At 40.5% G+C, this 21,963-nt stretch overlaps 1 protein-coding gene across 2 annotated transcripts in view; it reads right to left on the bottom strand.

Annotated features, from left to right (window-relative positions):
* Positions 1 to 334: 334 nt before the first annotated feature.
* FAM81A (family with sequence similarity 81 member A) overlaps positions 335 to 21,963 on the bottom strand; it is an 83,209-nt gene continuing 61,580 nt past the window's right edge. The window contains exons 5-10 of one of the 2 annotated variants that reach the window (XM_068964829.1): positions 18,066 to 18,195; positions 16,388 to 16,494; positions 8,215 to 8,350; positions 6,454 to 6,649; positions 2,833 to 2,983; positions 335 to 374 (exon numbers count right to left, since the gene is read on the bottom strand). In XM_068964829.1, coding sequence (XP_068820930.1) covers positions 2,859 to 2,983; positions 6,454 to 6,649; positions 8,215 to 8,350; positions 16,388 to 16,494; positions 18,066 to 18,195 — 694 coding nt within the window. In that variant the 3' untranslated portion in view covers positions 335 to 374; positions 2,833 to 2,858. Of the gene's footprint in view, positions 375 to 768; positions 2,984 to 6,453; positions 6,650 to 8,214; positions 8,351 to 16,387; positions 16,495 to 18,065; positions 18,196 to 21,963 lie in introns of those variants that run through there. The other variant, XM_068964828.1, reaches the window with a different exon arrangement.

Raw genomic sequence — 21,963 nt, 5'->3', positions numbered from 1 at the left:
GGAACAGGTTGCCATTTCCTACTCCACGGGATCTTCCCGACCCAGGGATCAAACCTGCATCTCTTCCATCTCCTGCATTGGTAGGTGGATTCTTTATCACTGTGCCACCTGGGAAGCTCTTGGAATTGGAGCATTAAAATGCAAAAGGACTCAGATGGCAGAACTGTAAGGTTATGCAGAGATGGGTTGGAGTCAGTGGCCTGGCAAGTCCAAGTTATATGGGAAGCAAGGCTGTATCTTTAGAGGTAGGGGAGTGCACTGGTTAGGTATCCAGACTGTGGAAGTAAGCTGCCTGGTTTGGATCATGGCTCCCACTTACCAGCTGCAGGATTTGGGGGAGGTTGCTTCACCTTTACGTGACTCAGTTTTCTCATCTGTAAAATGCGGAAACAAACAGTATTCAACTCCGTGCAATGTTGTTATAATGAAATGAATGAATACCCACCAAGGTGGCAATGTGGGCATACAACGCATGCTGGGAACTGCCCGCTGCCATTAGTCCAGAGCCGAGATGGCACCCAGAGCTCTGGAGACCCAAGGATGGAGCAGCTCCCTGTGACTTTCCAAGTCCCAGCAGGTCTGCCAGGTCTCAGAGCACTTTATTTCAACCACCAAAATGTTTCCCCAGGAAGCAAGAGATTTTCTACTGTATTTTACCTAATTTACCTCCCATGGAAAGGCTTTTAAGAATTATACACCACATTGATTTGGAAGTTTTATTCTTTTTATTGCAAATTTCTGGTAAAGGAACGTACAGGGAAGCTGATTCTCATTCTAACTTTGGTGAAAAGAGGACGTGGAGCTTAGGGACTCACAACACGTGAGTCACCTGGGGGCCTCTGACACATGCGGCTGCCTGCATCCCCTTCCAGAGGCTCTGACTTAGCTGGTCTGGGGGAGCAGCCCAGGCACTGGCAGCTTTTTGAAGTGCCCAGCTGATTTCAATCAGCCAGAGGGGCGAATCCCCGCCGAACTCCCGACAGGGGGACAGAAGCATCACCTGGTCACGTCACCCCTTGACCTTAGCCCCTCCAGTTCCCCTCCTCCCAGGTGTGACGTGTGCTGATTCCCCCTCCTCGGGGCTCCCAGAGGAGAGAGATGCTTGAGGAGCCGTGGCTGTCTGTGCTGTGGTCTGTGCTTAAACCAGGAGAACTGTATAAACACGGTTACTCGAGCACAAAGAGAAACTCACTTTCTGACTGCAGAAGAGCATTAACCTTTTTTTTTTTTTTCATTGTTAAGTGGAAGCAGTCTTCCTGAATAGAGATGGGAAGATTTATGACAAAATAAGGAAATATATGTTGAATGACATATTCTTTGTATGACTTCTCAGGTACAAATTAAAAAGAAAAAACTGTGTCAAGCCACTGAGGGTAAACTATTATGTACTTTAGCAGCATAATTTATATGGGTAAACAGTAATAGCCAGTTACAGATTTCATTCACAATTTAGTCTAAAATAGAAAATGCTTTAATTTTCCTGAGTCCTTGGCAGACAAAAAAAAGTTTTTAAAATTTTCAAAGTATTCTTGTTTTCTTTTTCTTGGGTACCCTCACAGTTTGGAACGGCATGTGTCTCACTGTTAGTTTTTACATATACAGGTGAACAGATACCACTGGTGCCAATTTCCAATGACTAATCAAATATGGCGATTGAAAAAAAACACCCATCATCTGCGAAATTGCTCAAAATGAACATTTCTTGACATTGTTATAAACGCAGTATCAATTTGATTTTCTAGCCATACAAAAGTATGAATTTCTATTCCATTAATGCTACTGAATGATTAACATCGTAACAGTGATAAAATTTTTAAAACATTTAAAAAATACATAGGATCCCATTTTTACATCATAATTCTGATGTGCTATTGTGCCTTCTATTTTGTCTGCAAAACTTCTATAGGGTACAGTGCACTGATGTGATAAAACCAAGGCACAAGAATACAGTTACAATAATTGTATATAAACCTTTAGCACTCTGTGCCAATTTTGGAAAAATTTAGAGAGGAGATCAAAAAGCTTGAAAAATTTTCACATCCCATATGATTAATGAACAATCAATTATGTAATAAACAAGCTATTACCACCATTCCATTATTGAATATATGGCTCTCACTATATAGGCTGTGGATAATTGAAAAAGGCTTTCAGTATTAAAACCTGGTATAACTAGGTGGCTGATACAGATAATTGTGCCTTGCATTATCTAGATAACTGTCTTAAGTTTCCATTTTAATTTGTAGTCTACATGGCAGTTATCAATTTTTAAACTATTTTCATTGCATAAGTGGTAGATTCTTTTCCCAAATGTTAAATCCCCTCCCCCTACAAAAGACAGAAGATTTACAAGAAGAGAATCAATATAAGAAATGCACAGATAACAATAATAAAATCCAAATATGGACTCAAAGGTTGAATTCTAATCCATCAAAACATTCTCTTAATTTAGAGTGAGGAGCAACACATTCCCAAGATAATTAATTAGTTTCTTAATTAAAAAAAAATCACCATGACATTTTCAAGAGTAAAGTCTTGGCTAGAGAGCATCACGAATCAAAGGGAAACTGTTAAGTCTTTTCATTCATAAAATGAAAGGGATAAAAGCCTTTTAAAATCCAGGGAGGGGAGGATATCTGATCGAATTTGAATAACGTGGTAAAAATTGTATGTAATCCTTTTAAAGAAGAGTGTTTTCAAGACTCAAGGTAAACATTTAGACCCATGGAAACACATTCCTTGGCACATGCACACCATGAGCAGAACAATCCTGAATGTAGCAACAGCCTGGCTACAGAGGTATCCAGCTTCTGGCCCCACTGGCAAAACCACCTTTGAGGTCCATGTCCCGAGTCCCTTCACATGGGAGCTTCTGGCTTCTGCATCTGTTGGATTTGCTTCTGTAGCTGGTCCTTGTCCAGCTTCATCTTGGCTTCGAGAACTTGCCTGAGGGATCCTATGCTTTCATAGATGGCGGTAAACCCTTTAAGAAAGGGTAAATTTCACAAGAGTTAATATTTTAAAACAACAACAACAACAACAACGCTGTATCAAATCCTACAGCAGACAGTACTCCTTGATTTGGGCAAAAATTATCAATAGATTCTCAAAGTACTGGAATAAAAGTTAAATGGGAAACAGAATAGTTGCATAGCTTCACAGTGTCTCCCTACAGATACAAAGGGAAACATGAAATATTACCATAGAGAAATATGACAGACACCGCTTTAACCAAGGGTCAAAGCTATCTTCACCAACACTGGGAGCATCCAACATTATGTACCCCTGATGAGAAAACCCTGGAAAGAAGCCTGGGCTCTGCATGCTAAGACAGACCACCTCAGTGCTGTCTGCACCTAAGTGCTCTCTGACTCAAGAAGCTAAATTCTGTGTCTCCATTAGTAGGATGCTCATGGTCTTCTTTCTTCACAGTGATTTTGGAGAAGGGATTTCAGTACTGCCTCATGGCATCATTACTGGAAGTAGAGTCCTTCAGTTTCAGTCTGCTAAAAGATCAAGCCCTGAGCCTCTGGAGTGGGAGCACTGACTCTAAGACCCTAGACTATCAGAGAACTCCTAACCTTAGGGTGTATCAAATAGTGAGAACTTCCACAAAGGAAACCACTTGAACACAAGACCTGACATCACCCAGCCACCAGTAGCCCCCTGTGCAGGATGCCTCATCCAAACAACAAACAAGACAAAAATACAAACCCAATCATCAGCATTCAAGATTACCATGTCACTCAGCCCTGCCCATCAGAGGAAATAAAAAACTCAGCACAAATCTCACCCTATGTGAAGCTTACACAAAATTGGACCAAACTTAGGAGAAAGTGAAAGTGAAGTTGCTCAGTCATGTCTGACTCTTTGCGACCCATGGACTGTAGCCCACCAAGCTCCTCCATCCATGGGATTCTCCAGGCAAGAATACTGGAGTGGGTTGCCATTTCCTTCTCCAGGGGATCTTCCCGACCCAGGGATCGAACCCAGTTCTCTCACATTGCAGGCAGACGCTTTAACGTCTGCACCAAACTTAGGAGGGGAGAAACCAAAAGGAAGAAAGAATTCAACCTTGAAACCTAGGAAAGAGACCTCAAACACAGTAAGTTTAAAAATAATGAAAATCAGAGAAATACTGCATAATTGAAGGAACAAACTTAAACACATAAGTCCAAATAAATAAAGAGGAAATAAGCAAACTACCTGAAAAAGAATTCAGAATAATGATAGTAAAGATGATCAAAACCCTTGAAAACAGAATGGAGAAAATGCAAGAATCAATTAACAAAGACCTAGAAGAATGAAAGAATTAGCATACAGAGATAAACAACACAATTACTGAAATTAAAAATACTCTAGAAAGAATCACTAGCAGAATATCTGAAGCAGAAGAATGGATCAGTGAGCTGGAAGATAAAATGGTGGAAATAACTGCTGAAGAGCAGAACAAAGTAAAAAGAATGAAAAGGGCTAAGGATAGTCTCAGAAACCTCTGGTAAGATATTAAATGCACCAACATTTGAATTATAGGGGTCCCAGAAGAAGAGAATAAGAAATGGTATGGGAAAATTTTTAAAGAGATTATAGTTGAAAATTTTCCCAACATGGAAAAGGAAATAGTCAATCAAGTCCAAGAAGCAAAGGAGTCCCATACAGGAGAAACCCAAGGAGAAACACGCCAAAACACATACTAATCAAACTAACAAAGGTTAAATACAAAGAAAGAATATTAAAAGCAGCAAGGGAAAAGCAACAAGTAACATACAAGGGAAACCCCATGCATTTAACAGCTGACCTTTCAGCAGAAACCTGGCAGGCCAGAAGGGAATGGCAGGATATAATTAAAGTACTGAAAGAAAAAACGCTAGGAAGGACACATCACTTCTGCAGCATGTCTGTCCAAAACACACAACCTGAAGTGAATTAAAAAGAAGCAAGAAGACCCAAACGGTGGGACATTTCACAAAATACTGGCCTGTGTTCTATAATGATGACAACATTATTGTGAAACTGATCCAGATTGAGAGAGACTAGATAAGCAACATGGTAACTAAATATGATGTGGTGATTCTGGATGAGAACCTGGACTGGGGATGGCTTGCTGTAAAGGAAACAATGGTGAAATTTGAAAACTGAATATTGAAAAATGTTTCGCCAATAGGACATTGTAGTATACTTGTTTCATGATTTTCCACTAAGAAGTCTGTTTTCATAACAAGAAAAAGTAAATGTTTTTAATTTTTAAAAGGCTCATATGCATTTCTTATCACCATCTCATTAACCACTAATGAAATAGTCAAATATCATACTCTACTAGCCCAAAAGACCAAGAAAGAAAATTCACTTTTATCTCCACAAAGTTCTAAAAGTCATAAATTTAATGGCACCCTCTCCTTAAATAAAATAATTAACTTGAGGTGGTTAAATAAGTAAGTAAGTATTAGCCGTCTAGTTGTGCCCAACTCTTGAGACCCCATGGTAGTTACAACAAAATCATTCTTGGGATGGGGCTACTTTTCTTCTCATGTAGCCAAAATAGAACAATTCCATGCAGAAAATTCACAGAACCAGAGGAATAGAAAGGAATCAGGAGATAATTTAGTTCCCCTTCCCATACTACCTGACTGTCTTCTCTTTCCTGACCATGGTCAACCAACCTTCACTTGAATACTTTCGGTAAAGAACTCCCAGGCTCACAAAGCACCTGTGTCTTTCTAAGACTTCTAACTGTAGATACTTCTGCTTCATAATATGCATTCAGGTAACTTCTGATTATTGGTCCCAGTTCTGTATTCTAGAGTTCAGAGTATAAATTTAATCCCTCTTGGGACTTGCCTGATGGTGCAGTGGTTAAGACTTTGAACACCCAATGCAGGTGGCCTGGGTTCAATTCCTTGTCAGGGGACCATATGCCACAACTAAAAGATACTGCAAGCTGCCACCAAGACCTAGGGCAGCCAAATAAATAAATATTTAAAATGTAAATCTAATCCCTCCTTTATCTGGCAGCACTTTAGAACTTGAAATCAGCTCTGACACTGTGTTCCTAACAAGTGTGGAAGAATGAGCCCTGTGGGCTTCTGAGCAGAGAACACCATCCACTGCCATGGTGGGATACTGCCAGCAGTATAAAATAAGCCTTCAAAGGCCTCTCAAAGATATATGCTTGTTTCTGAGGCATACTGACCTTGGCTATGATCAGAAAAGAATCTGCAGATCACACTGAAGCTATGTACGCAAGCTAAGCGATTTTAGGTTTGTTTGCCTGTCTCTCGAGGTCTGTCTGTCTTCATGTCCTTGAAGTTGAAGCAATATTTTAGTTCTACTTGGAAAATTACCTAAGGACATTCCATTATCCAGGTCTGTAGGCAGTTGTGGGGGAATACTAATTAGTTGACTTTCAGATCACACAGAAAATGAAGTGCGAGAACTGTTTCCTTATTGGCCTACCTGCGTCAACTTCGGCTTTCATTTCCTTCATGTCTTCGGTCATCCGTAACTCAAGCTTGCTGATCCGCCCATGCACCTTCTCCTCCTCTTGTTTTGTCCTCTGTACCTCCATATTCTTCTTCTGACTCTCTTCTATTTTGTCCAGTCTGGCTGACATCTGGCTGAGCTTTTTCTCCATGTCCCTTTCACTGGCTCCCTGAGATCCATGATAAGAACAGCAGGTGATTACTCCAAAGAGTCTGTATTGCATTCACATCAGTCATAATATCATTTAAGAACAATCTGCAGAGAACAGAATCAAAAAGGTTACTTGATGCTCACCCCAATATCCACTCTCCCCTTTTTCCATAACAGATCTCCAGTGTTCAGCTGGGTATAAGGTCACTCAGAATAAAGATTACCTTTTCTATTGTCTCTTGAGTTTGGTGTAGCCATATGATTAAGTTCTGGGTAATGAGACATAAGTATAAACATATGTGGCAACTTCTAGGAAAAGTTAAAAAAACAAAAATAGCTGAGACATAAATAAAAAACCTCTTCTTTCTTTCTTCTGTTCCTGGAATTCAGATGTAATGGCTGGAGCTCTAGCAGCCATATTGAGCTATGTATGCAAGGGTCACTCTCTAGGACTGGTAGAGACTTAAGCCAGAAAGATCATGGGTCACTGAGGATTGATGAGCTACCGTAACAGCCCTGCAATCCCTATACCCAGTCTTCTTTTATGTGAAAGATAAATACGCTTCTATCATATTAAAGTCACCATTATCCTGGAGTGTGTTAGTTATTAAGTCACCTCAGATATAAAAATAGTGATCCAAAGACACAGAAGACTACAAATCAATCAGTAGATCTGATAAAAATATGGAGACATGTAAAGAAATAGTTGAAAAGAACATTTTCTTTCCTTTTATCTCTATCATGCTTAGTTCTTATGAGAATCTGGGTCTGCAGGCAAGCTTTAGAGGCCAGGACTACAAATACCAAGCTGTAAGTGGGCTAAAGCATAACAGAACTCTCGTGATGTGCCCAGGGCACAGTCTGCAATTCAACAGCTCGGCATCAAGAGAGAGCAGAGCCAGAGATGCAATCTAGACCAGTCACTTGTGCTCCATCAAAGTCCAAGGGAGAGGAAGCAGTGCAAGAAAAGAGAAGGGAGAGGGAGGTGAGGCTAGATAACCAAATCCAAAAGCATTTGCTTTCCAAGTACTGATACTGAATACTATATATGCAAGGCTTTCTGGGTATGGTTTCTGAGCACTTCTGCAAACCTTAGGCCTACAGGAGAGTGGGGTGAAATGAGAAGGAACACAGAAAAGAAAACTGGATTCTGCTGAGATGTTGCCCTGTGACACCTCATGCTGGGTTTACAGTGTGATGGAGGGGCCTGGAGGGAGAAATCTAGTCAAAGCGGCTTTTACCAGGCCATGAAACTAAAACTAAGATGAAGTATGTAATTGCTATTTTTATTTAGAAATGCAGCTGGACAACTTGGTTCTTTAAGGTCTTGATTTGGATTTGTCTTAGTTGAAAGTACTGAAATTTTCTATTATTTTTCTTTGTTAACCAAACAAGTCAAAGTGCTCTATCTCTTTATAACAAAGAATCAGTATGAACCATGGAAAGAGATTATAAGGCAAGAAACAAGCATTAACAGCTTAATGTAATGCTAATTAAATCAAACATACGTTACAAGGTATTATTCAAACATGGCAGGTCTCACCGAATAACTTAACTATGTTATGGTTGAACGTCAACACCTACACTGTTTTCCTTAACAACCAAGGAAAGCTGATCGATTTTCTGCAAAAGTTCTTTTTCTATCCGTTCTTGTTCCTGTTGCAACCAATTCCGCGCAGATAAAATCTGGTTACTGAGTTCCTCGATTGTACCTTTAAATCTAAAATAAGAAAAATTAGCTGTTAGATATAAAGCAACTTTAAAATGACATCAAACAACCTCCGTCTCTATCAAATCTCTTGGAAATATGTAAGCATTAAATTCCATTCACTCAGAATTACACGTTTTCCTTTTTCATAGAATTGCACTTGGCACTAAATTGAGAAGGAAGGAAAAGAGGAGGATGTAACAGAAAAGCACCTGATAGTACTCCCACCCGTGCAGACCTGATGGTGTGAGTACCAAGGCGTCACATACAGAGCCACTCCAAGCGCCTACCTCTGCAGTTTAAAAGGCCCAGGCTACTCCTGGCTAAAGACACAGTAGCCTGGCTCTCTTCTAGGCTCCTCCTTGCCCAGGACTCTTCCTCCTTCTCCATCTTTTCTCCCAGAACTGGAGCCTGGATCCCTTTCTCTCTTATGTTCTGCCAATTGCTCTTGTCCCATACAGATAATTCTTAGTTTAAATCAAACAGAATTTTTTAAAAACACAAATGTCCATTCCTATAGTCCTCTCCCTTTCCAAATACCTTAAAATAACACCCCACTGCCTCCCCATTTGAATTATTGTTACTATGAAAACAAGAAAAGTACACAAGAATATACGTGACTTAACAATAAAAATGATAAAATGTACCCCTCCCCTGTGGTATAAGTCCCCAGTTCTCTGCAGTATCTGTTCTCTTCTTCCCTATTAAGAAACCCTCAAATGTGACCTGAGTCCACAACTACCTAGTTAAGACTACACTTATCAGCCCTCCTGGCAGCTATGTGTGGCCACACGACTAAGTCAGGCAATGGAACATGCATTGAAGTGATAAGTACACTTCCTGGTCATATCATCAAAAACAAAGCTTCTCAGTCTTTCATGGGCAGGAAGTCAAGCCAGCAGCCCTGCCCCACTATGGAGACCCACCTGACCTGGGGGCCTGAGCACACAGCACAGCAGCTTTTATGAATTCATTTATCCTAACAGTTCTTTGAGGGAGTCTTTAGAGTTTTCTCTATAAGATAATATCTGCAAGCAGGGATAACTTTGCTTCTTTTTTTTGTTTTGAGTATCTTTCATTTCTTTTTCTTGCTTAGTTGCTCTGGCCAGGACTTCCAGCACTATACTGAATAGAAGTGCTGAGAATGGGTATCCTTGTCTTACTTCCGATATTAGAGGAAAAGCTTTCAGAATTTCATCACAGAGTATTATGTTAGTTGTGGGCTTGTCATATGTGCCTTTATTATGTTGAGATACACTCTATTAATATACTCAAATTGTTGGGAGTCTTTATTATGATGTTGAATTTTGTCAAATGCTTTTTCTGCATCTGAGATGATATTGTTTTTATCCTTCATTCTGTTAATGTGATGTATCACACTGATTGACTTGTATATATTGAAACATCCTTGCATCTCAGGGATAAATTCCACTTGATCACGGTGCATGACTCTTTTAAAATGCTGTTGAATTGGTCTGTTAGCATTTGCAACTATGTTTATCAAAAATATTGATCAGTAATTTTCTTTTCTTGTAGTGTCTATCTGGTTTTGTTATCAGAATAATGCTCCTCGTAAAATGAGTTTGGAAGTGTGTTCTTCAACTTTTTGGAAGAGTTTGAGAATGATTGGCATTAATTCTTCTTTAATTGTTTGACAGAATTCACTCATGAAGCTATCTAGTCCTAGACTTTTTCTTTGTTGAGAGGTTTTAGATTGTTGATTTAATCTCCTTACTCATCATTGGTCTGTTCAGATTTTCTATTTCTTCATGATTCAGTCTTAGTAGCTTGTTTCAGGAGTCTATTCATTTCTTCTAAGTTATGCAGTTTGTTGACATACAACTGTTCATAGCAGTCTCTTATGAGCCTCTGTATTTCTGTGCTGTCTGCAGTAGTAGCTCCTCTTTCATTTATAATTTTATTTATTTGAACCCTCTTTTTGTTTTGGTTAGTCTAGAGAAAGTTTTGTCTGTTTGGCTTGACAATTACTTTTAAAATTTTTCCCCCAATTTTTTTCTGTTGTTTACTCTTCTTTCATTTATTTCTGGTCTATCTTAATCATTTCCTTCTTCCTGCTATCTTGGGCGTAATTTGTTCTTCTTTTTCTAAAATTCCTTAAGGTATAAAGTCAGGTTGTTTATTCAAGGTCTTTCTTTTTTCTTAATGTAAGCATTTAACACTGCAGATTTCCTCACAGAACTGCCTCTGTGGCATCCCATAAGTTTTGGTGGGCTTCCCTGGTGGCTCAGATGCCTGCAATGCAGGAGACCTGGACTCAGTCCTGGGGTCGGGAAGATCCCCTGGAGGAAGGAATGGCAACCCACTCCAGTATTCTTGCCTGGAGAATTCCACAGACAGAGAAGCCTGGTGGGCTACAGTCTATATATGCTGTGTTTCCATTTTCATTTGTTTCAAGATTTTTTAAAATCTTCCTTTTGATCTTCTTTGACCCACTGGTTGTTTAGGAATGTGTTGTTTAATTCCACATATTTGTGAGTTTTTCAAATTTACTCCTGTCATTAATTTTTAGTTTCATAGCACTTTGGTTTGAAAAGCTACTTGACATGACTTTGATCTAGTTTCTTAGACTTATTTTGTTGCCTAATATATGATCTCTCCTGGGAATGTTCTGTGTGTACTTCAGAAGAATATGTATTCTGCTGCTGTTGGATGAGATGTTCTATAGCTGTCTGTTAGGTCTCTAGCTGGGCAGGGCTATTGCCCATGCTCTGAAGCACAGGTGGAGGGAGACTGTTGGCTGGGCTCAATGGTCACGTGATTCTCCTGGCTGGACTTCTAGGGTAGGCAGGGCTGCTGGCTGGGTTGCACAGTCAAATGGAGCCACTAACTGAACTCTGCCATTCCCTCTGGTCAGGTGGGGTCACTGTGTTCCCTGGTAGGGTGGTTGGACCCCCATGATAGGGCTTCAGGCTCCACAATTGGCTAGGCTGCTAACTGTGCACCACTGGTAAGGAAGGTCACTGGCCAGAATCCCTGGTCAGGCAGGGCCACCAGCTATACTGTGACGTCAAGTGAATCTAGAGGCTGTGCTTGTGGTTGAGTGGGATTGCTATCTTGGCTCCCTAGTCAGGTAGGGTCACAGGGTATGTTCTGCTTTTAGGAACTGTTGTTTGTTCGGTTCCTTGCTAGGGCAAGGCCAAAGGCTCTACTAAGCAATAAAGTGGGGTAATAGGCTAGGTTCCACTTCTAGGTAGAGTTATAGGCTGGACTCCAAGGCACCTGGGTCACTGTTAGGCCCCCTGGTCAGGGAAGTTACATTTTGTTTTCAACGACTATATTTTCTAGAAGCCCAATTTGGTTGTTTGTCAATTCTGACTTTTTATTTTTTGGCCACACCATGCAGCTTGTGGGATTTTAGTTCCCCAACTAGGGATTGAACCCAGGCCCTCAGCAACAAGAGCACAGAGCCCTAAACACTGGTCTATCAGGAAATCCCCCTGACCATTAATTTTTGGTAAGCTCTTATTCCTTTGTCATATTTTCAAAAAGTGTGTGTGTGAATACTCATGCATATACATACATACATATATACACACACATCCATTTTATCCAATAATTCCTATATATGCAGTACTTACGAGTCTGATTCTGCTTATTGTTGTTTCTTCTCACTTTATTATTTATGTGATTTTTTTTCCTTGTGTTGGTCTATAACTTCTGATTTACATTTATGTTCCTTAGAACTTAACTTGTCTGTGGGGAGCCTTGAAGATTGCATATTTGTATTTGCTTCTGCCAGGCATCTTAGGCTACTACCAGAAATCATTCTAAGGTAAAATATCTATTCTGGTTTCTTCAAAGTGGTTGGGTTATGTGAATTCTAAGTCTAAATCCACATAAAGGTTGTACTGTGGTTTAGAATGTTTTAGGAATATCTTTTACACCTCTACTCAGAATCAAGACTAAGACAGGTAAGTTTCTTTATGAATTCTCTGCAGAGTGTGTTTTTTCCCTAGTTCATCCAACCAGGGTTCTACCTTCGGGTCTCTAATCTGTCTTTCTGCCCGACAAAGGCCCCAGGCTTAGTACCCTTTCCTCTGTGAACAGCCTTTGTGTCTAGACTTCTGGACTTTAAATTGTAGGAAGAAAAATAAAGATGTTCATGTCTGCTGACTAGTAATATCTGCTAAGGAGAAAATTCACAGAAAAAAAAATACTAATATGTTTATTTTTTTCCTGTACAATGGAAGGAAGGGGACAGGAGATCTTTCTGCACTTGGCAAGCTTGTAGGATTTTTGAGAAAGAGTGACCTAACTCAGGAATGATATAAATACAGATAATTAGAGGAAAGGAAACATGGTTTCTGTAAGGGAATTCCTGTTAAATCATCAACGACCTTGAAGTGGTATTAAGCACAGAGATAATGGATAGAAGAACCAGAAGAGTGATTAATTTAAAATTTCCAGAGACTTCCCCTGGTGGCTCAGCTGGTAAAAGCATCTGTCTGCAATGCGGGAGACCCAGGTTCGATCCCTGGGTCAGGAAGATCCCCTGGAGAAGGAAATGGCAACCCACTCCAGTACTCTTGCCTGGAAAATTCCATGGACTGAGGAGCCTGGTAGGGTACAGTCCATGGGGTCACAGAGAGTCAGACACGACTGAGCAACTTCACTTTCCCCTGGCAGTGCAGTGGTCAAGACTCTGCGCTTCCACTGCAGTTCCCCTAGTCAGGGAACCAAGGTACCATATGCCGCATGGTGTGGCCATAAAAATAACAATGATAATAAGAAATTGTCACAAATCTCTAACAAAGTCAGCTTCTAAAAAATATAATCGTCAAACACAAACATACATAAATAAACATATATGGTCACTATGGGCTCTGCTTTGGCAGGAAATTTACCAAGCTTATGAAGATTCATGACAGGGAAAAGTATATGGTTCTATGATTGAGCAGAAGAGCAGCAGATGAGTTTCACTGGGGGCAAATCCAGTTTAAAGTGTCACTGAAACACAATGCAAAGTATAACACCATACAATGTCCTAACGAGACAGCTCAGCTTCCCCCCAGCACAGATCTCTCTCATCTAAATGCCTACAATGCACTCAATCCACAACTCGGCTTCAGCCCTTGTGATCCATCTTCCAACTGCAATCAAGACCATTTTAAAAAATAACATAAATTGACTATATCACCCTACCTGCTTAAAATCCTTCAATGGCTTCTTATTGCTCTAGAGAAAGAAACAGGAAGTCCTGACGGTGTGAAGTCCTATACGCTGGGCTGCCTCCTCTCTAGCCTCATTCCCCACCCTCAGGCCCTGACCCAGCCCCTTCTACACTGTGCATATCCTTCACGTCACACTTCTCGCACGACAGGCTCTTCCATCTCCTGGGTCCTCACCGCACTGTTTACTTTGTTTTTCAGTTGCTAGGTCAAACCCAGCTCTTTGCGACCCTATGGACTATAGCATGCCAGGCTCCTCTGTCCTCCACTGGCTCCTGGAATTCACTTAAACTCTGTCCATTGAATTGATGATGCTATCTAACCATCTCCTCCTCTGCCGCCCCCTTCTCCTTTTGCCTTCAATCCTTCCCAGCATCAGGGTCTTTTCCAATGAGTTGGCTCTTCACTTCAGGTGGCCAACATACTGGAGCTTCAGCTTCAGCATCAGTCCTTACAATGAATATTCAGGATTGATTTCCTTTAGGATTGATGGGTTTGATCTCCTTGAGTCCAAGGGCCAGTGAATGCCATTCATTCTTCAGCTCTCACTCAGAACACCACCTCCTCAGGAAGGCCCCACAACCAGGCCTCTGTCACTCACCCCAGCAGCACTCCTGCATTCATTTCCCCCAGCTGTTGTGACAAATCACCATACACTCGGTGGCTTAAAACAACATATTTATTCCCTTTTGGTCCTGAAGGCCAGAAGTCTAAATTCAGTCTCACTGGACTAAAGTTGGGGTGTGAGTGGAGGTGGTCCCTTCTGAAGGGTCTGAGGGGAGAATCATTCCCTTGCTTTTTTCAGCTTCTAGTGACTGCCTGTCTTCCGTGGCTTGTGACCCCCTTCCCCACCTTCAAAGCACATCACACGACAATCTCCACTTTCATTGTCACATGGCCTTCTCTCCTGATTCTGACCCTCCTGCCTCCATCTGACAGGGACTCTAGAGAGTACATCAATAATGACGATACAGATAACATTACTCATCTTAAGACCCTTAATTTAATCACATTTGCAAAGTTCCTATTTGCCATTCAATGTGCCATAATTCAGCAGTGGCCACAGGACTGGAAAAGGTCAGTTTTCATTCCAATCCCAAAGAAGGGCAATGGCAAAGAGAGTACAAACTACTACACAATTGCACTCATTTCACATGCTAGCAAAATAATGCTCAAAATTCTCCAAGCTAGGCTTCATCAGTACGTGAGCTGAGAATTGCCAGATGTTCAAGCTGGATTTAGAAAAGGCAGAGGAACCAGAGATCAAATTGCCAACATCCACTGGATCATCGAAAAAGCAAGAGAATTCCAGAAAAACATCTACTTCTGCTTCATTGGTAATGCTAAAGCCTTTGACTGTGTGATTCACAACAAACTGGAAAATTCTTAAAGAGATGGGAATACCAGACTACCTGACCTGCCTCTTAAGAAATATGTATGCAGGTCAGGAAGCAACAGTTAGAACTGGACATGGAACAACAGACCAGTTCCAAATCGGGAAAGGAGTACATCAAGGCTGTATATTGTCACCCTGTTTATTTAACTTATATGCAGAGTACATCATGAAAAATGCTGGACTGGATGAAGCACAAGCTGGAATCAAAATTGTGGGAGAAATATCAATAACCTCAGATATGCAGATGATACCACACGTATGGCAGAAAGCGAAAAAGAACTAAAGAGCCTCTTGATGAAAGTGAAAGAGGAGAGTGAAAAAGTTGGCTTAAAACTCAACATTTAAAAACCAAAGATCATGGCATCTGATCCATCACTTCATGGAAAATAGATGGGGAAACAAAGGAAACAGTAACAGACTTGATTTTCTTGGGCTCCAAAATCACCGTGGATGGTGACTGCAGCCATGAAATTAAAAGACGCTTGCTCCTTGGAAGAAAATCTATGATAAAACTAGATAGCATATTAAAAAGCAGAGACATTATTTTGCTGACAAAGATCTGTATAGACAAAGCTATGATTTTTCCAGTAGTCATGTATGGATGTGAGAGTTAGACCATAAAAGAGCTGACTGCAAAGAATTGATGCTTTCAAACTGTGGTGTTGGAGAAGACTCTTGAGAGTCCCTACAACTGCAAGGAGATCAAACCAGTCAATCCTAAAGGAAATCAATCCTGAATATTCACTGGAAGGACTGATGCTAAAACTGAAGTTTCAATACTTTGGCCACCTGATGTGAAGAACTGATTCATTGGAAAAGACCCTGACGCTGGGAAAGATTGAAAGCAGGAGAAGAGGACGACAGAGGATAAGATGGTTGAATGACATCACCGACTCAATGGACATGAGTTTGAGCAAGCTCTGGGAGACAGTGAAGAACAGGGAAGCCTGGCGTGCTGCAGTCCATGGGGTCACAAAGAGCTGGAACAGTTGAGTGATGGAACAACAATGCCATAACATATTCACAGGAATTAGAACATGGTGATATTTGCAGGAACCATTAATCAGCCTGCCACAATCATGTACCTTTCCTTCAAAGCATGTATCACCATTTAGTAATAACGTAGCATGTACTCATTTAAGTGATTATTCCATTAACATTCATCAGCTCCCTAGACTATCAGCTCCACAAGGGTAAGAACAAAGCCTATTCTTCTTCAGATTCTCAGCACCCAGGCCATGTTCATCTAGGCCCAGAAATATTTATTGGATGAATAGATGGATTATTATCCAGTTACTAAAAACAATAATTAGGAAGGTAAAGTGCTAACAGGCTACAAGGAAACTTTCCCTGTGAATTCCCATTATGGTTTTCACTTTGTACAATAAATAAAAACCAAAAGGGGAAAAAACTGTAGTATAAAGAACATCAACCAAAACAGATTTTTCTAAGCTGATTACTCACTTAGTATCCAAAAGCTGAAGCTGGTGGTTGCTATCTCTGTGGGACATCTTCAGTTTGGTGCTTTGCTCTGATATTGATAAGTCCACTCTGTTTAAAAGCTGAGAGATCTGGAAAAGAAACTTCACTTGTAAATATCACATCAAACCTTTCCAGAGGTAATTTCAGAAAACATTAGTGACATGTATTTTCGTCCATGGCATTAAATTCAATCTAATGTAATAAATTCATTTAGGAGTCCACCTAATCTCTCCACTTCCAATTCTTTTACACACACCCATCAAAAATCAAGACCAGAGGAGTTTCCTGGTGGCCTAGTGGTTAAGATTCTGGGCTTTCACTGCTGTGGTCCAGGTTCAATCTTTGGTCAGGAAACTCAGATCCCAACAGGCTGCAGGGCATAGCCAAACAAAAATCAAGACCAGCAGCACTGCCAAAATATTCATCATGCAGTGAGCACTCAACTACAGGTCTCTGTTGAGCAAGCCCAGCTCCTGCCCAGGACCAAGACTTACCCCTGCTGGCACAAAACAGAAGTCATTTTTACCTTGAAATTTCCACCGTTAGTGTGGCTACTAGTCACAAAGGATGGAATTCTTACCACTTACAAAACCCATTAGGTCTCAGATTTACCTCCAGATGCAGGTTAAGTTTCAGGAAACATAATTTTTCAGCTTCCCAGGTGGGGCTAGTGGTAAAGAACCCACCTGCCAAGGTTGTTGGCATTGGCATGTAAGAGATGCAGGTTCAATCCCTGAGTCGGAAAGATCCCCTGGAGGAGGGCACAGCAAACCACTCCAACATTCTTGCCTGCAGAATCCCCATCGACAGAGAAGCCTGATGGGCTACAGTCCATGCGGTCACAAAAAGTCAGACATGACTGAGCGACTAACACTTTTTCTTTTTTTTCATTCTAATAAAAGGGGGTACCTAGTCAATTTATTGGATTAGACATATTTGTGTCCTAGCTGCCTCCAATAAGGATCCAAAGCTGTTTCTGTAAAAAAATTAATTATTATAAAACCATGAAGCAGAATTCTCCAGGCAAGAATACTGGAGTGGTCTCTCTTCAAATGAAGAACAGCAAGTAAAACAGACATTGTAGATAAAGACCTAGAAGACAGGCCCCCTTATGGCAAAGGAAAACTTCTAAGCAGCCAAAAAACAAACTGTGAAATGCCAAGAATTTTGCTTTAAGAAATTAACCTGTGAATTGCAAGGTGGAATACTCCGAAATTTATTAGCTAGCCAACCCTCTAGCTTTGTTCTAATCTTTCCCCATATACAAACTATGTGATGAGGCAGCCCATAAATCCTATGAACAAACTATTTCCTGAATCCAAAATTGAGATTAGTGGCCTGTAAAAGCCTGTAAAGCCACACTTTTATCACTTACCTGTCTAAGAAATGGTTTTGGAGATATAAGTTAGAATTTCTGGAACATATTGTTTGAAGAATGAGGGAAAAGAATACTTAAAATTAGGAGTATACTGACACATCTTGGCATTTGGGTTGCATTCTTACAAAGGGCCACTCCAGTGAAACAGAAGGAGGAAGAAGAAGAGGGATGCTTATGCTGAGTGCCCTGACTAGTTTCTCCTGCAGGAAATAATTAAACCCATGTTATTCTTAGATAAGAACAAATACCCACTTTCAAAAAGCTACCTGAAACAGGTCATACCTGTCCCTCTGCGTCTTTGATTTTTGTTTCCAAGATGAGTTTGGCAGCTTGCTGTTCTTTGTTCAAGTGCTGGAGGCCCTCATAGGTCGTTTTGTGCTCGGCAGAGAGTCTGGCTATGCTGGCGTCACATCTATCCAGATAAACAACAAAGGAAATTCTTATCAAAGTTTTAAAACATGAGCTGAAGCTTCCTTGCATACTATAAAGTGCATGATCCCACTCAGAGACACTACACTATGAATCATCCCTTTTAACAGAGATTTGGATGAATTCAGAGAGCTGCTCACATTATGGTTTTTAAGTTAAACCACAGGGATGTTGCTCAGTAAGACTAGAGGTGTAACCATTAACAAAACAAAGGCTTTACAATGCTCATCAGTACAAAACTGAATATGCAGTGAGAGCCCACTAACAAAAAGCTTACAGAGTGAGCCAGATGTGGCCTGTCACTCTACAGTGCCCCCTCCACCTCTCAAGTTCAGGGCCTCTGGATTTTGGAGGCAACTTCTACCACGTCTGAAAGCACTATTCCCATTTTACCAAACCACCTATAAGGCTATGTGCTTTCAGTGTGCTCCAGAGCATGGGAAAGTTCTGCAGCTAGTCCCAGGTACTTTGCCCTTGAGCCTTATGACTTGGCAGTTCTAAAAGTACGCAAAGTATCTGTGGTAATCTGGGCTATGAAGCCTCTGTCAAACACAGAATGACCTCCTAGGAATTGAGAGCAAAGTCATGTCCTGTTCCAACACAATCATTCCTGCGCTAAGAAGGACCTGCCAGCTTGCTACTGGGCTCCAGTAGACACGACATGCCTAAGCAGGGGTCACTGGGGGACCAGGCAATCTGGGCAGCCCATTACGAACACCAAGCCACAGATGTGGGCACATGGGCAGGACACTATCTTGGAGGGGAAGGAATATGTAGACATCAAGCCTAATGGTCCTAAAGGCAGAAGTAAATTATGTGAGCCTGGGCCCCCGTGGCTTCTATTCTTACTACTGCCAGCTTTCCTACAACTCACATGTATGGCCTCGGATCAAGTGAGCTCAAAGTACATACGTGTTAGGTACTCAAAAAGGAAAGATAGATTAACATCCATCACGAGAACTCTTATTCTTTTTTAAGTAGAGATAAAAAAAAAGAACAAGCGGTTAAGAGAAGAAAATTAGAAATCCTAAAAATAAGCTAAAATTTTCTTACTAGACCTGACAAACTCTAGACTAAACATGATTGAAGATAAAATCAATGAATTATAAGAAAGTAGCAAGGAGCCTGCTCAGAATGTACCAAAGCCAGACAGAGATGCAAACCATGAAGAAATAGTGAAGAAACAGAGAGGACAAATAAAGAGATGCTAACATAAGTCAAAGGGAGGTTGAAGAATTTTTTAAAAAGAATGGAGAGAATGGCAAAGAAGCAATATTTCAGGTGTGAGTGCTGTAGATTTTCTAAGACTGAAGAAAGACATGAGTTTTAAAGTATTCAATGAATACCAAGTGGCATAAGTAAAACTAAGCAGACTATGGTGAAATTCATATAACCCAAGATAAAGATAAAATCTTAAAAGCTACCAGATACCAAAGACAAAATGATTTTCCGACTGACTATAAGATTGATAGCACACTATAGATACCAGAAGACAATAAATATCAGAAGATATTGGAGAAACAGCTTCTACGGACTGAGGGGAACAAATCTATCATCTAAGAATAAGTGCAAAATAAAGACATTTCAGACATGCAAAGATTAAGAAATGCATCGCCCACACACTCATATTGAAAAAGTCATTAAATAATGTGCTTCAGTAAGAAGAAAAGAACACCCAGAGAGAAGGAGTAGGATGCAAGAAACAACAAACTGAGAAAATTTTTGGAAAATTTAATTTTTTGTAGACTCTGAAAAAAGTAAGCTACCAGCTCAATTACTTCAAACTTCTTGAGATTTTACTTGGTAATGACTCACATTTTCTCTAAGTTGAACAACCCGTTTAGCTTAATCATTTGACTAAAATGCTATAATCCTCTTTGGAAATAACGGAAAATGTATTAGGATAAAAAAATTTAATATTGATGAAAATATTTTTAATATTTTGAAACACAATCTGAAAACTGCATATATACAGGTGTAAATTTCAACAGTCATAATAAAACAGACACAAAGCAGCAATCACGTCACTATCCATCTATGTTGGAAATATTTTTAACATCTATTGCCCAACACTGGAGTGTGTAGAATTAAGCTACATCATACACTGCAGGTGGAACAGTGAATTTTACAAATCTTCTTGAGGGCAACTTGGCAGTATATACTCCAAATCTTGAGACATGAATATATTTCGATGTACCTTGCAATCTAGGTATTAACCCCAAAGAAACAAAAGTGTGAGCAAGGAAAAATCAAACTAAATTCTGCATAAATTCTTTGTACAATTTCCTGCTTTTCTAGGATAAAACCAAAATCCTTCAAAATGCTTAGAAAGAGTCAGTCCCAAGCCACCTACCTCCCTGCATCATCTTATATATTCTGTCCCTTTTTTCCTCTGTACTCAGCCACACCATTACACTGCAGGCCTTTGAACTTACTTCACTTCTTCCCCACTTTAAGGCCTTCACCCAGGCTCTTCTCTCTGGATGAAGTCTTATTCCTTGACCTTATCACCTGACTAGGTACTATACATCCCTCAAGCTAAGCACAATAGTCACTTCCTTACTGAACCCTTCCTGGAGATCAGGTATAGCAATTAAACACTTTCCGGATACCCCACATTTTTCTTTTGCTGAACTTCTTAAAATTTATTATTATTACTATTACTACCACTATTATTATGATTTTCTACTTGCTGTTGTTGTCCAGTCACTCAGTTGTGTCTGTCTCTTTGCAACCCCATGAACTGCAGCATGCCAGGCTTCCCTGTCCTTCACCAACTCCCAGAGCTTGCTCAAACTTATGTCCGTTGAGTCTGTGATGCCATCCAACCATCTTATCCTCTGTTGTCCCCTTCTCCTCCTGCCTTCAATCTTTCCCAGCATCAGAGTCTTTTCTAACAAGTTGGCTCTTCACATTAGGTGGCCAAAGTATTGGAGTTTCAGCTTAAGCATCAGCCCTGCCAATGAATATTCAGGACTGATTTCCTTTAGGATTAACTGGTTTGATCTCCTTGCAGGTCAATGGAATCTCAAGAATCTTCTCCAACACCACAGTTCAAAAGCATCAATTCTTCAGTGCTCAGCCTTCTTTATTGTCCAACTCTCACATCCAACTCTCACATCCATACATGACTACTAGAAAAACCACAGCTTTGACCAGACAGACCTTTGTTGGCAAAGGTCTGCTTTTTAATATGCTGACTAGGTTGGTTATAACTTTTCTTCCAAGGAACGAGCATCTTTTAATTTCATGGCTGCAATCACCATCTGCAGCTCACTTTATTCATGGCTCACTTTATTCAGTTAATTATTTTTAAATAACTGTTCCTATTTTAAATCCTGTGTCATCATTCCCTTGTTCTCCTTTCAAGACTGTATTGCACACACACATACATGTCTGTTTATGTATTAATATATATATATACACACATATATATTGTGGAGAAGGCAGTGGCAACCCACTCCTATACTCTTGCCTGGAAAATCCCATGGATAGAGGAGCCTGGTAGGCTGCAGTCCATGGGGTCGCTAAGAGTCGGACATGACAGAGCAACTTCACTTTCACTTTTCACTTTCATGCACTGGAGAAGGAAATGGCAACCCACTCCAGTGTTCTTGCCTGGAGAACCCCAGGGACAGCGGAGTCTGGTGGGCTGCCGTCTATGAGGTCACACAGAGTTGGACACGACTGAAGCAACTTAGCAGTAGTAGCACACATATATATTTCTTAAAAGTATGTGTATGTGTGTATT

This window comes from Capricornis sumatraensis, chromosome 2 (genome assembly GCF_032405125.1).
Source record: "Capricornis sumatraensis isolate serow.1 chromosome 2, serow.2, whole genome shotgun sequence".
NCBI classification, from domain to species: domain Eukaryota; kingdom Metazoa; phylum Chordata; class Mammalia; order Artiodactyla; family Bovidae; genus Capricornis; species Capricornis sumatraensis.
This window is presented reverse-complemented; position numbering and strand designations above follow the sequence as displayed.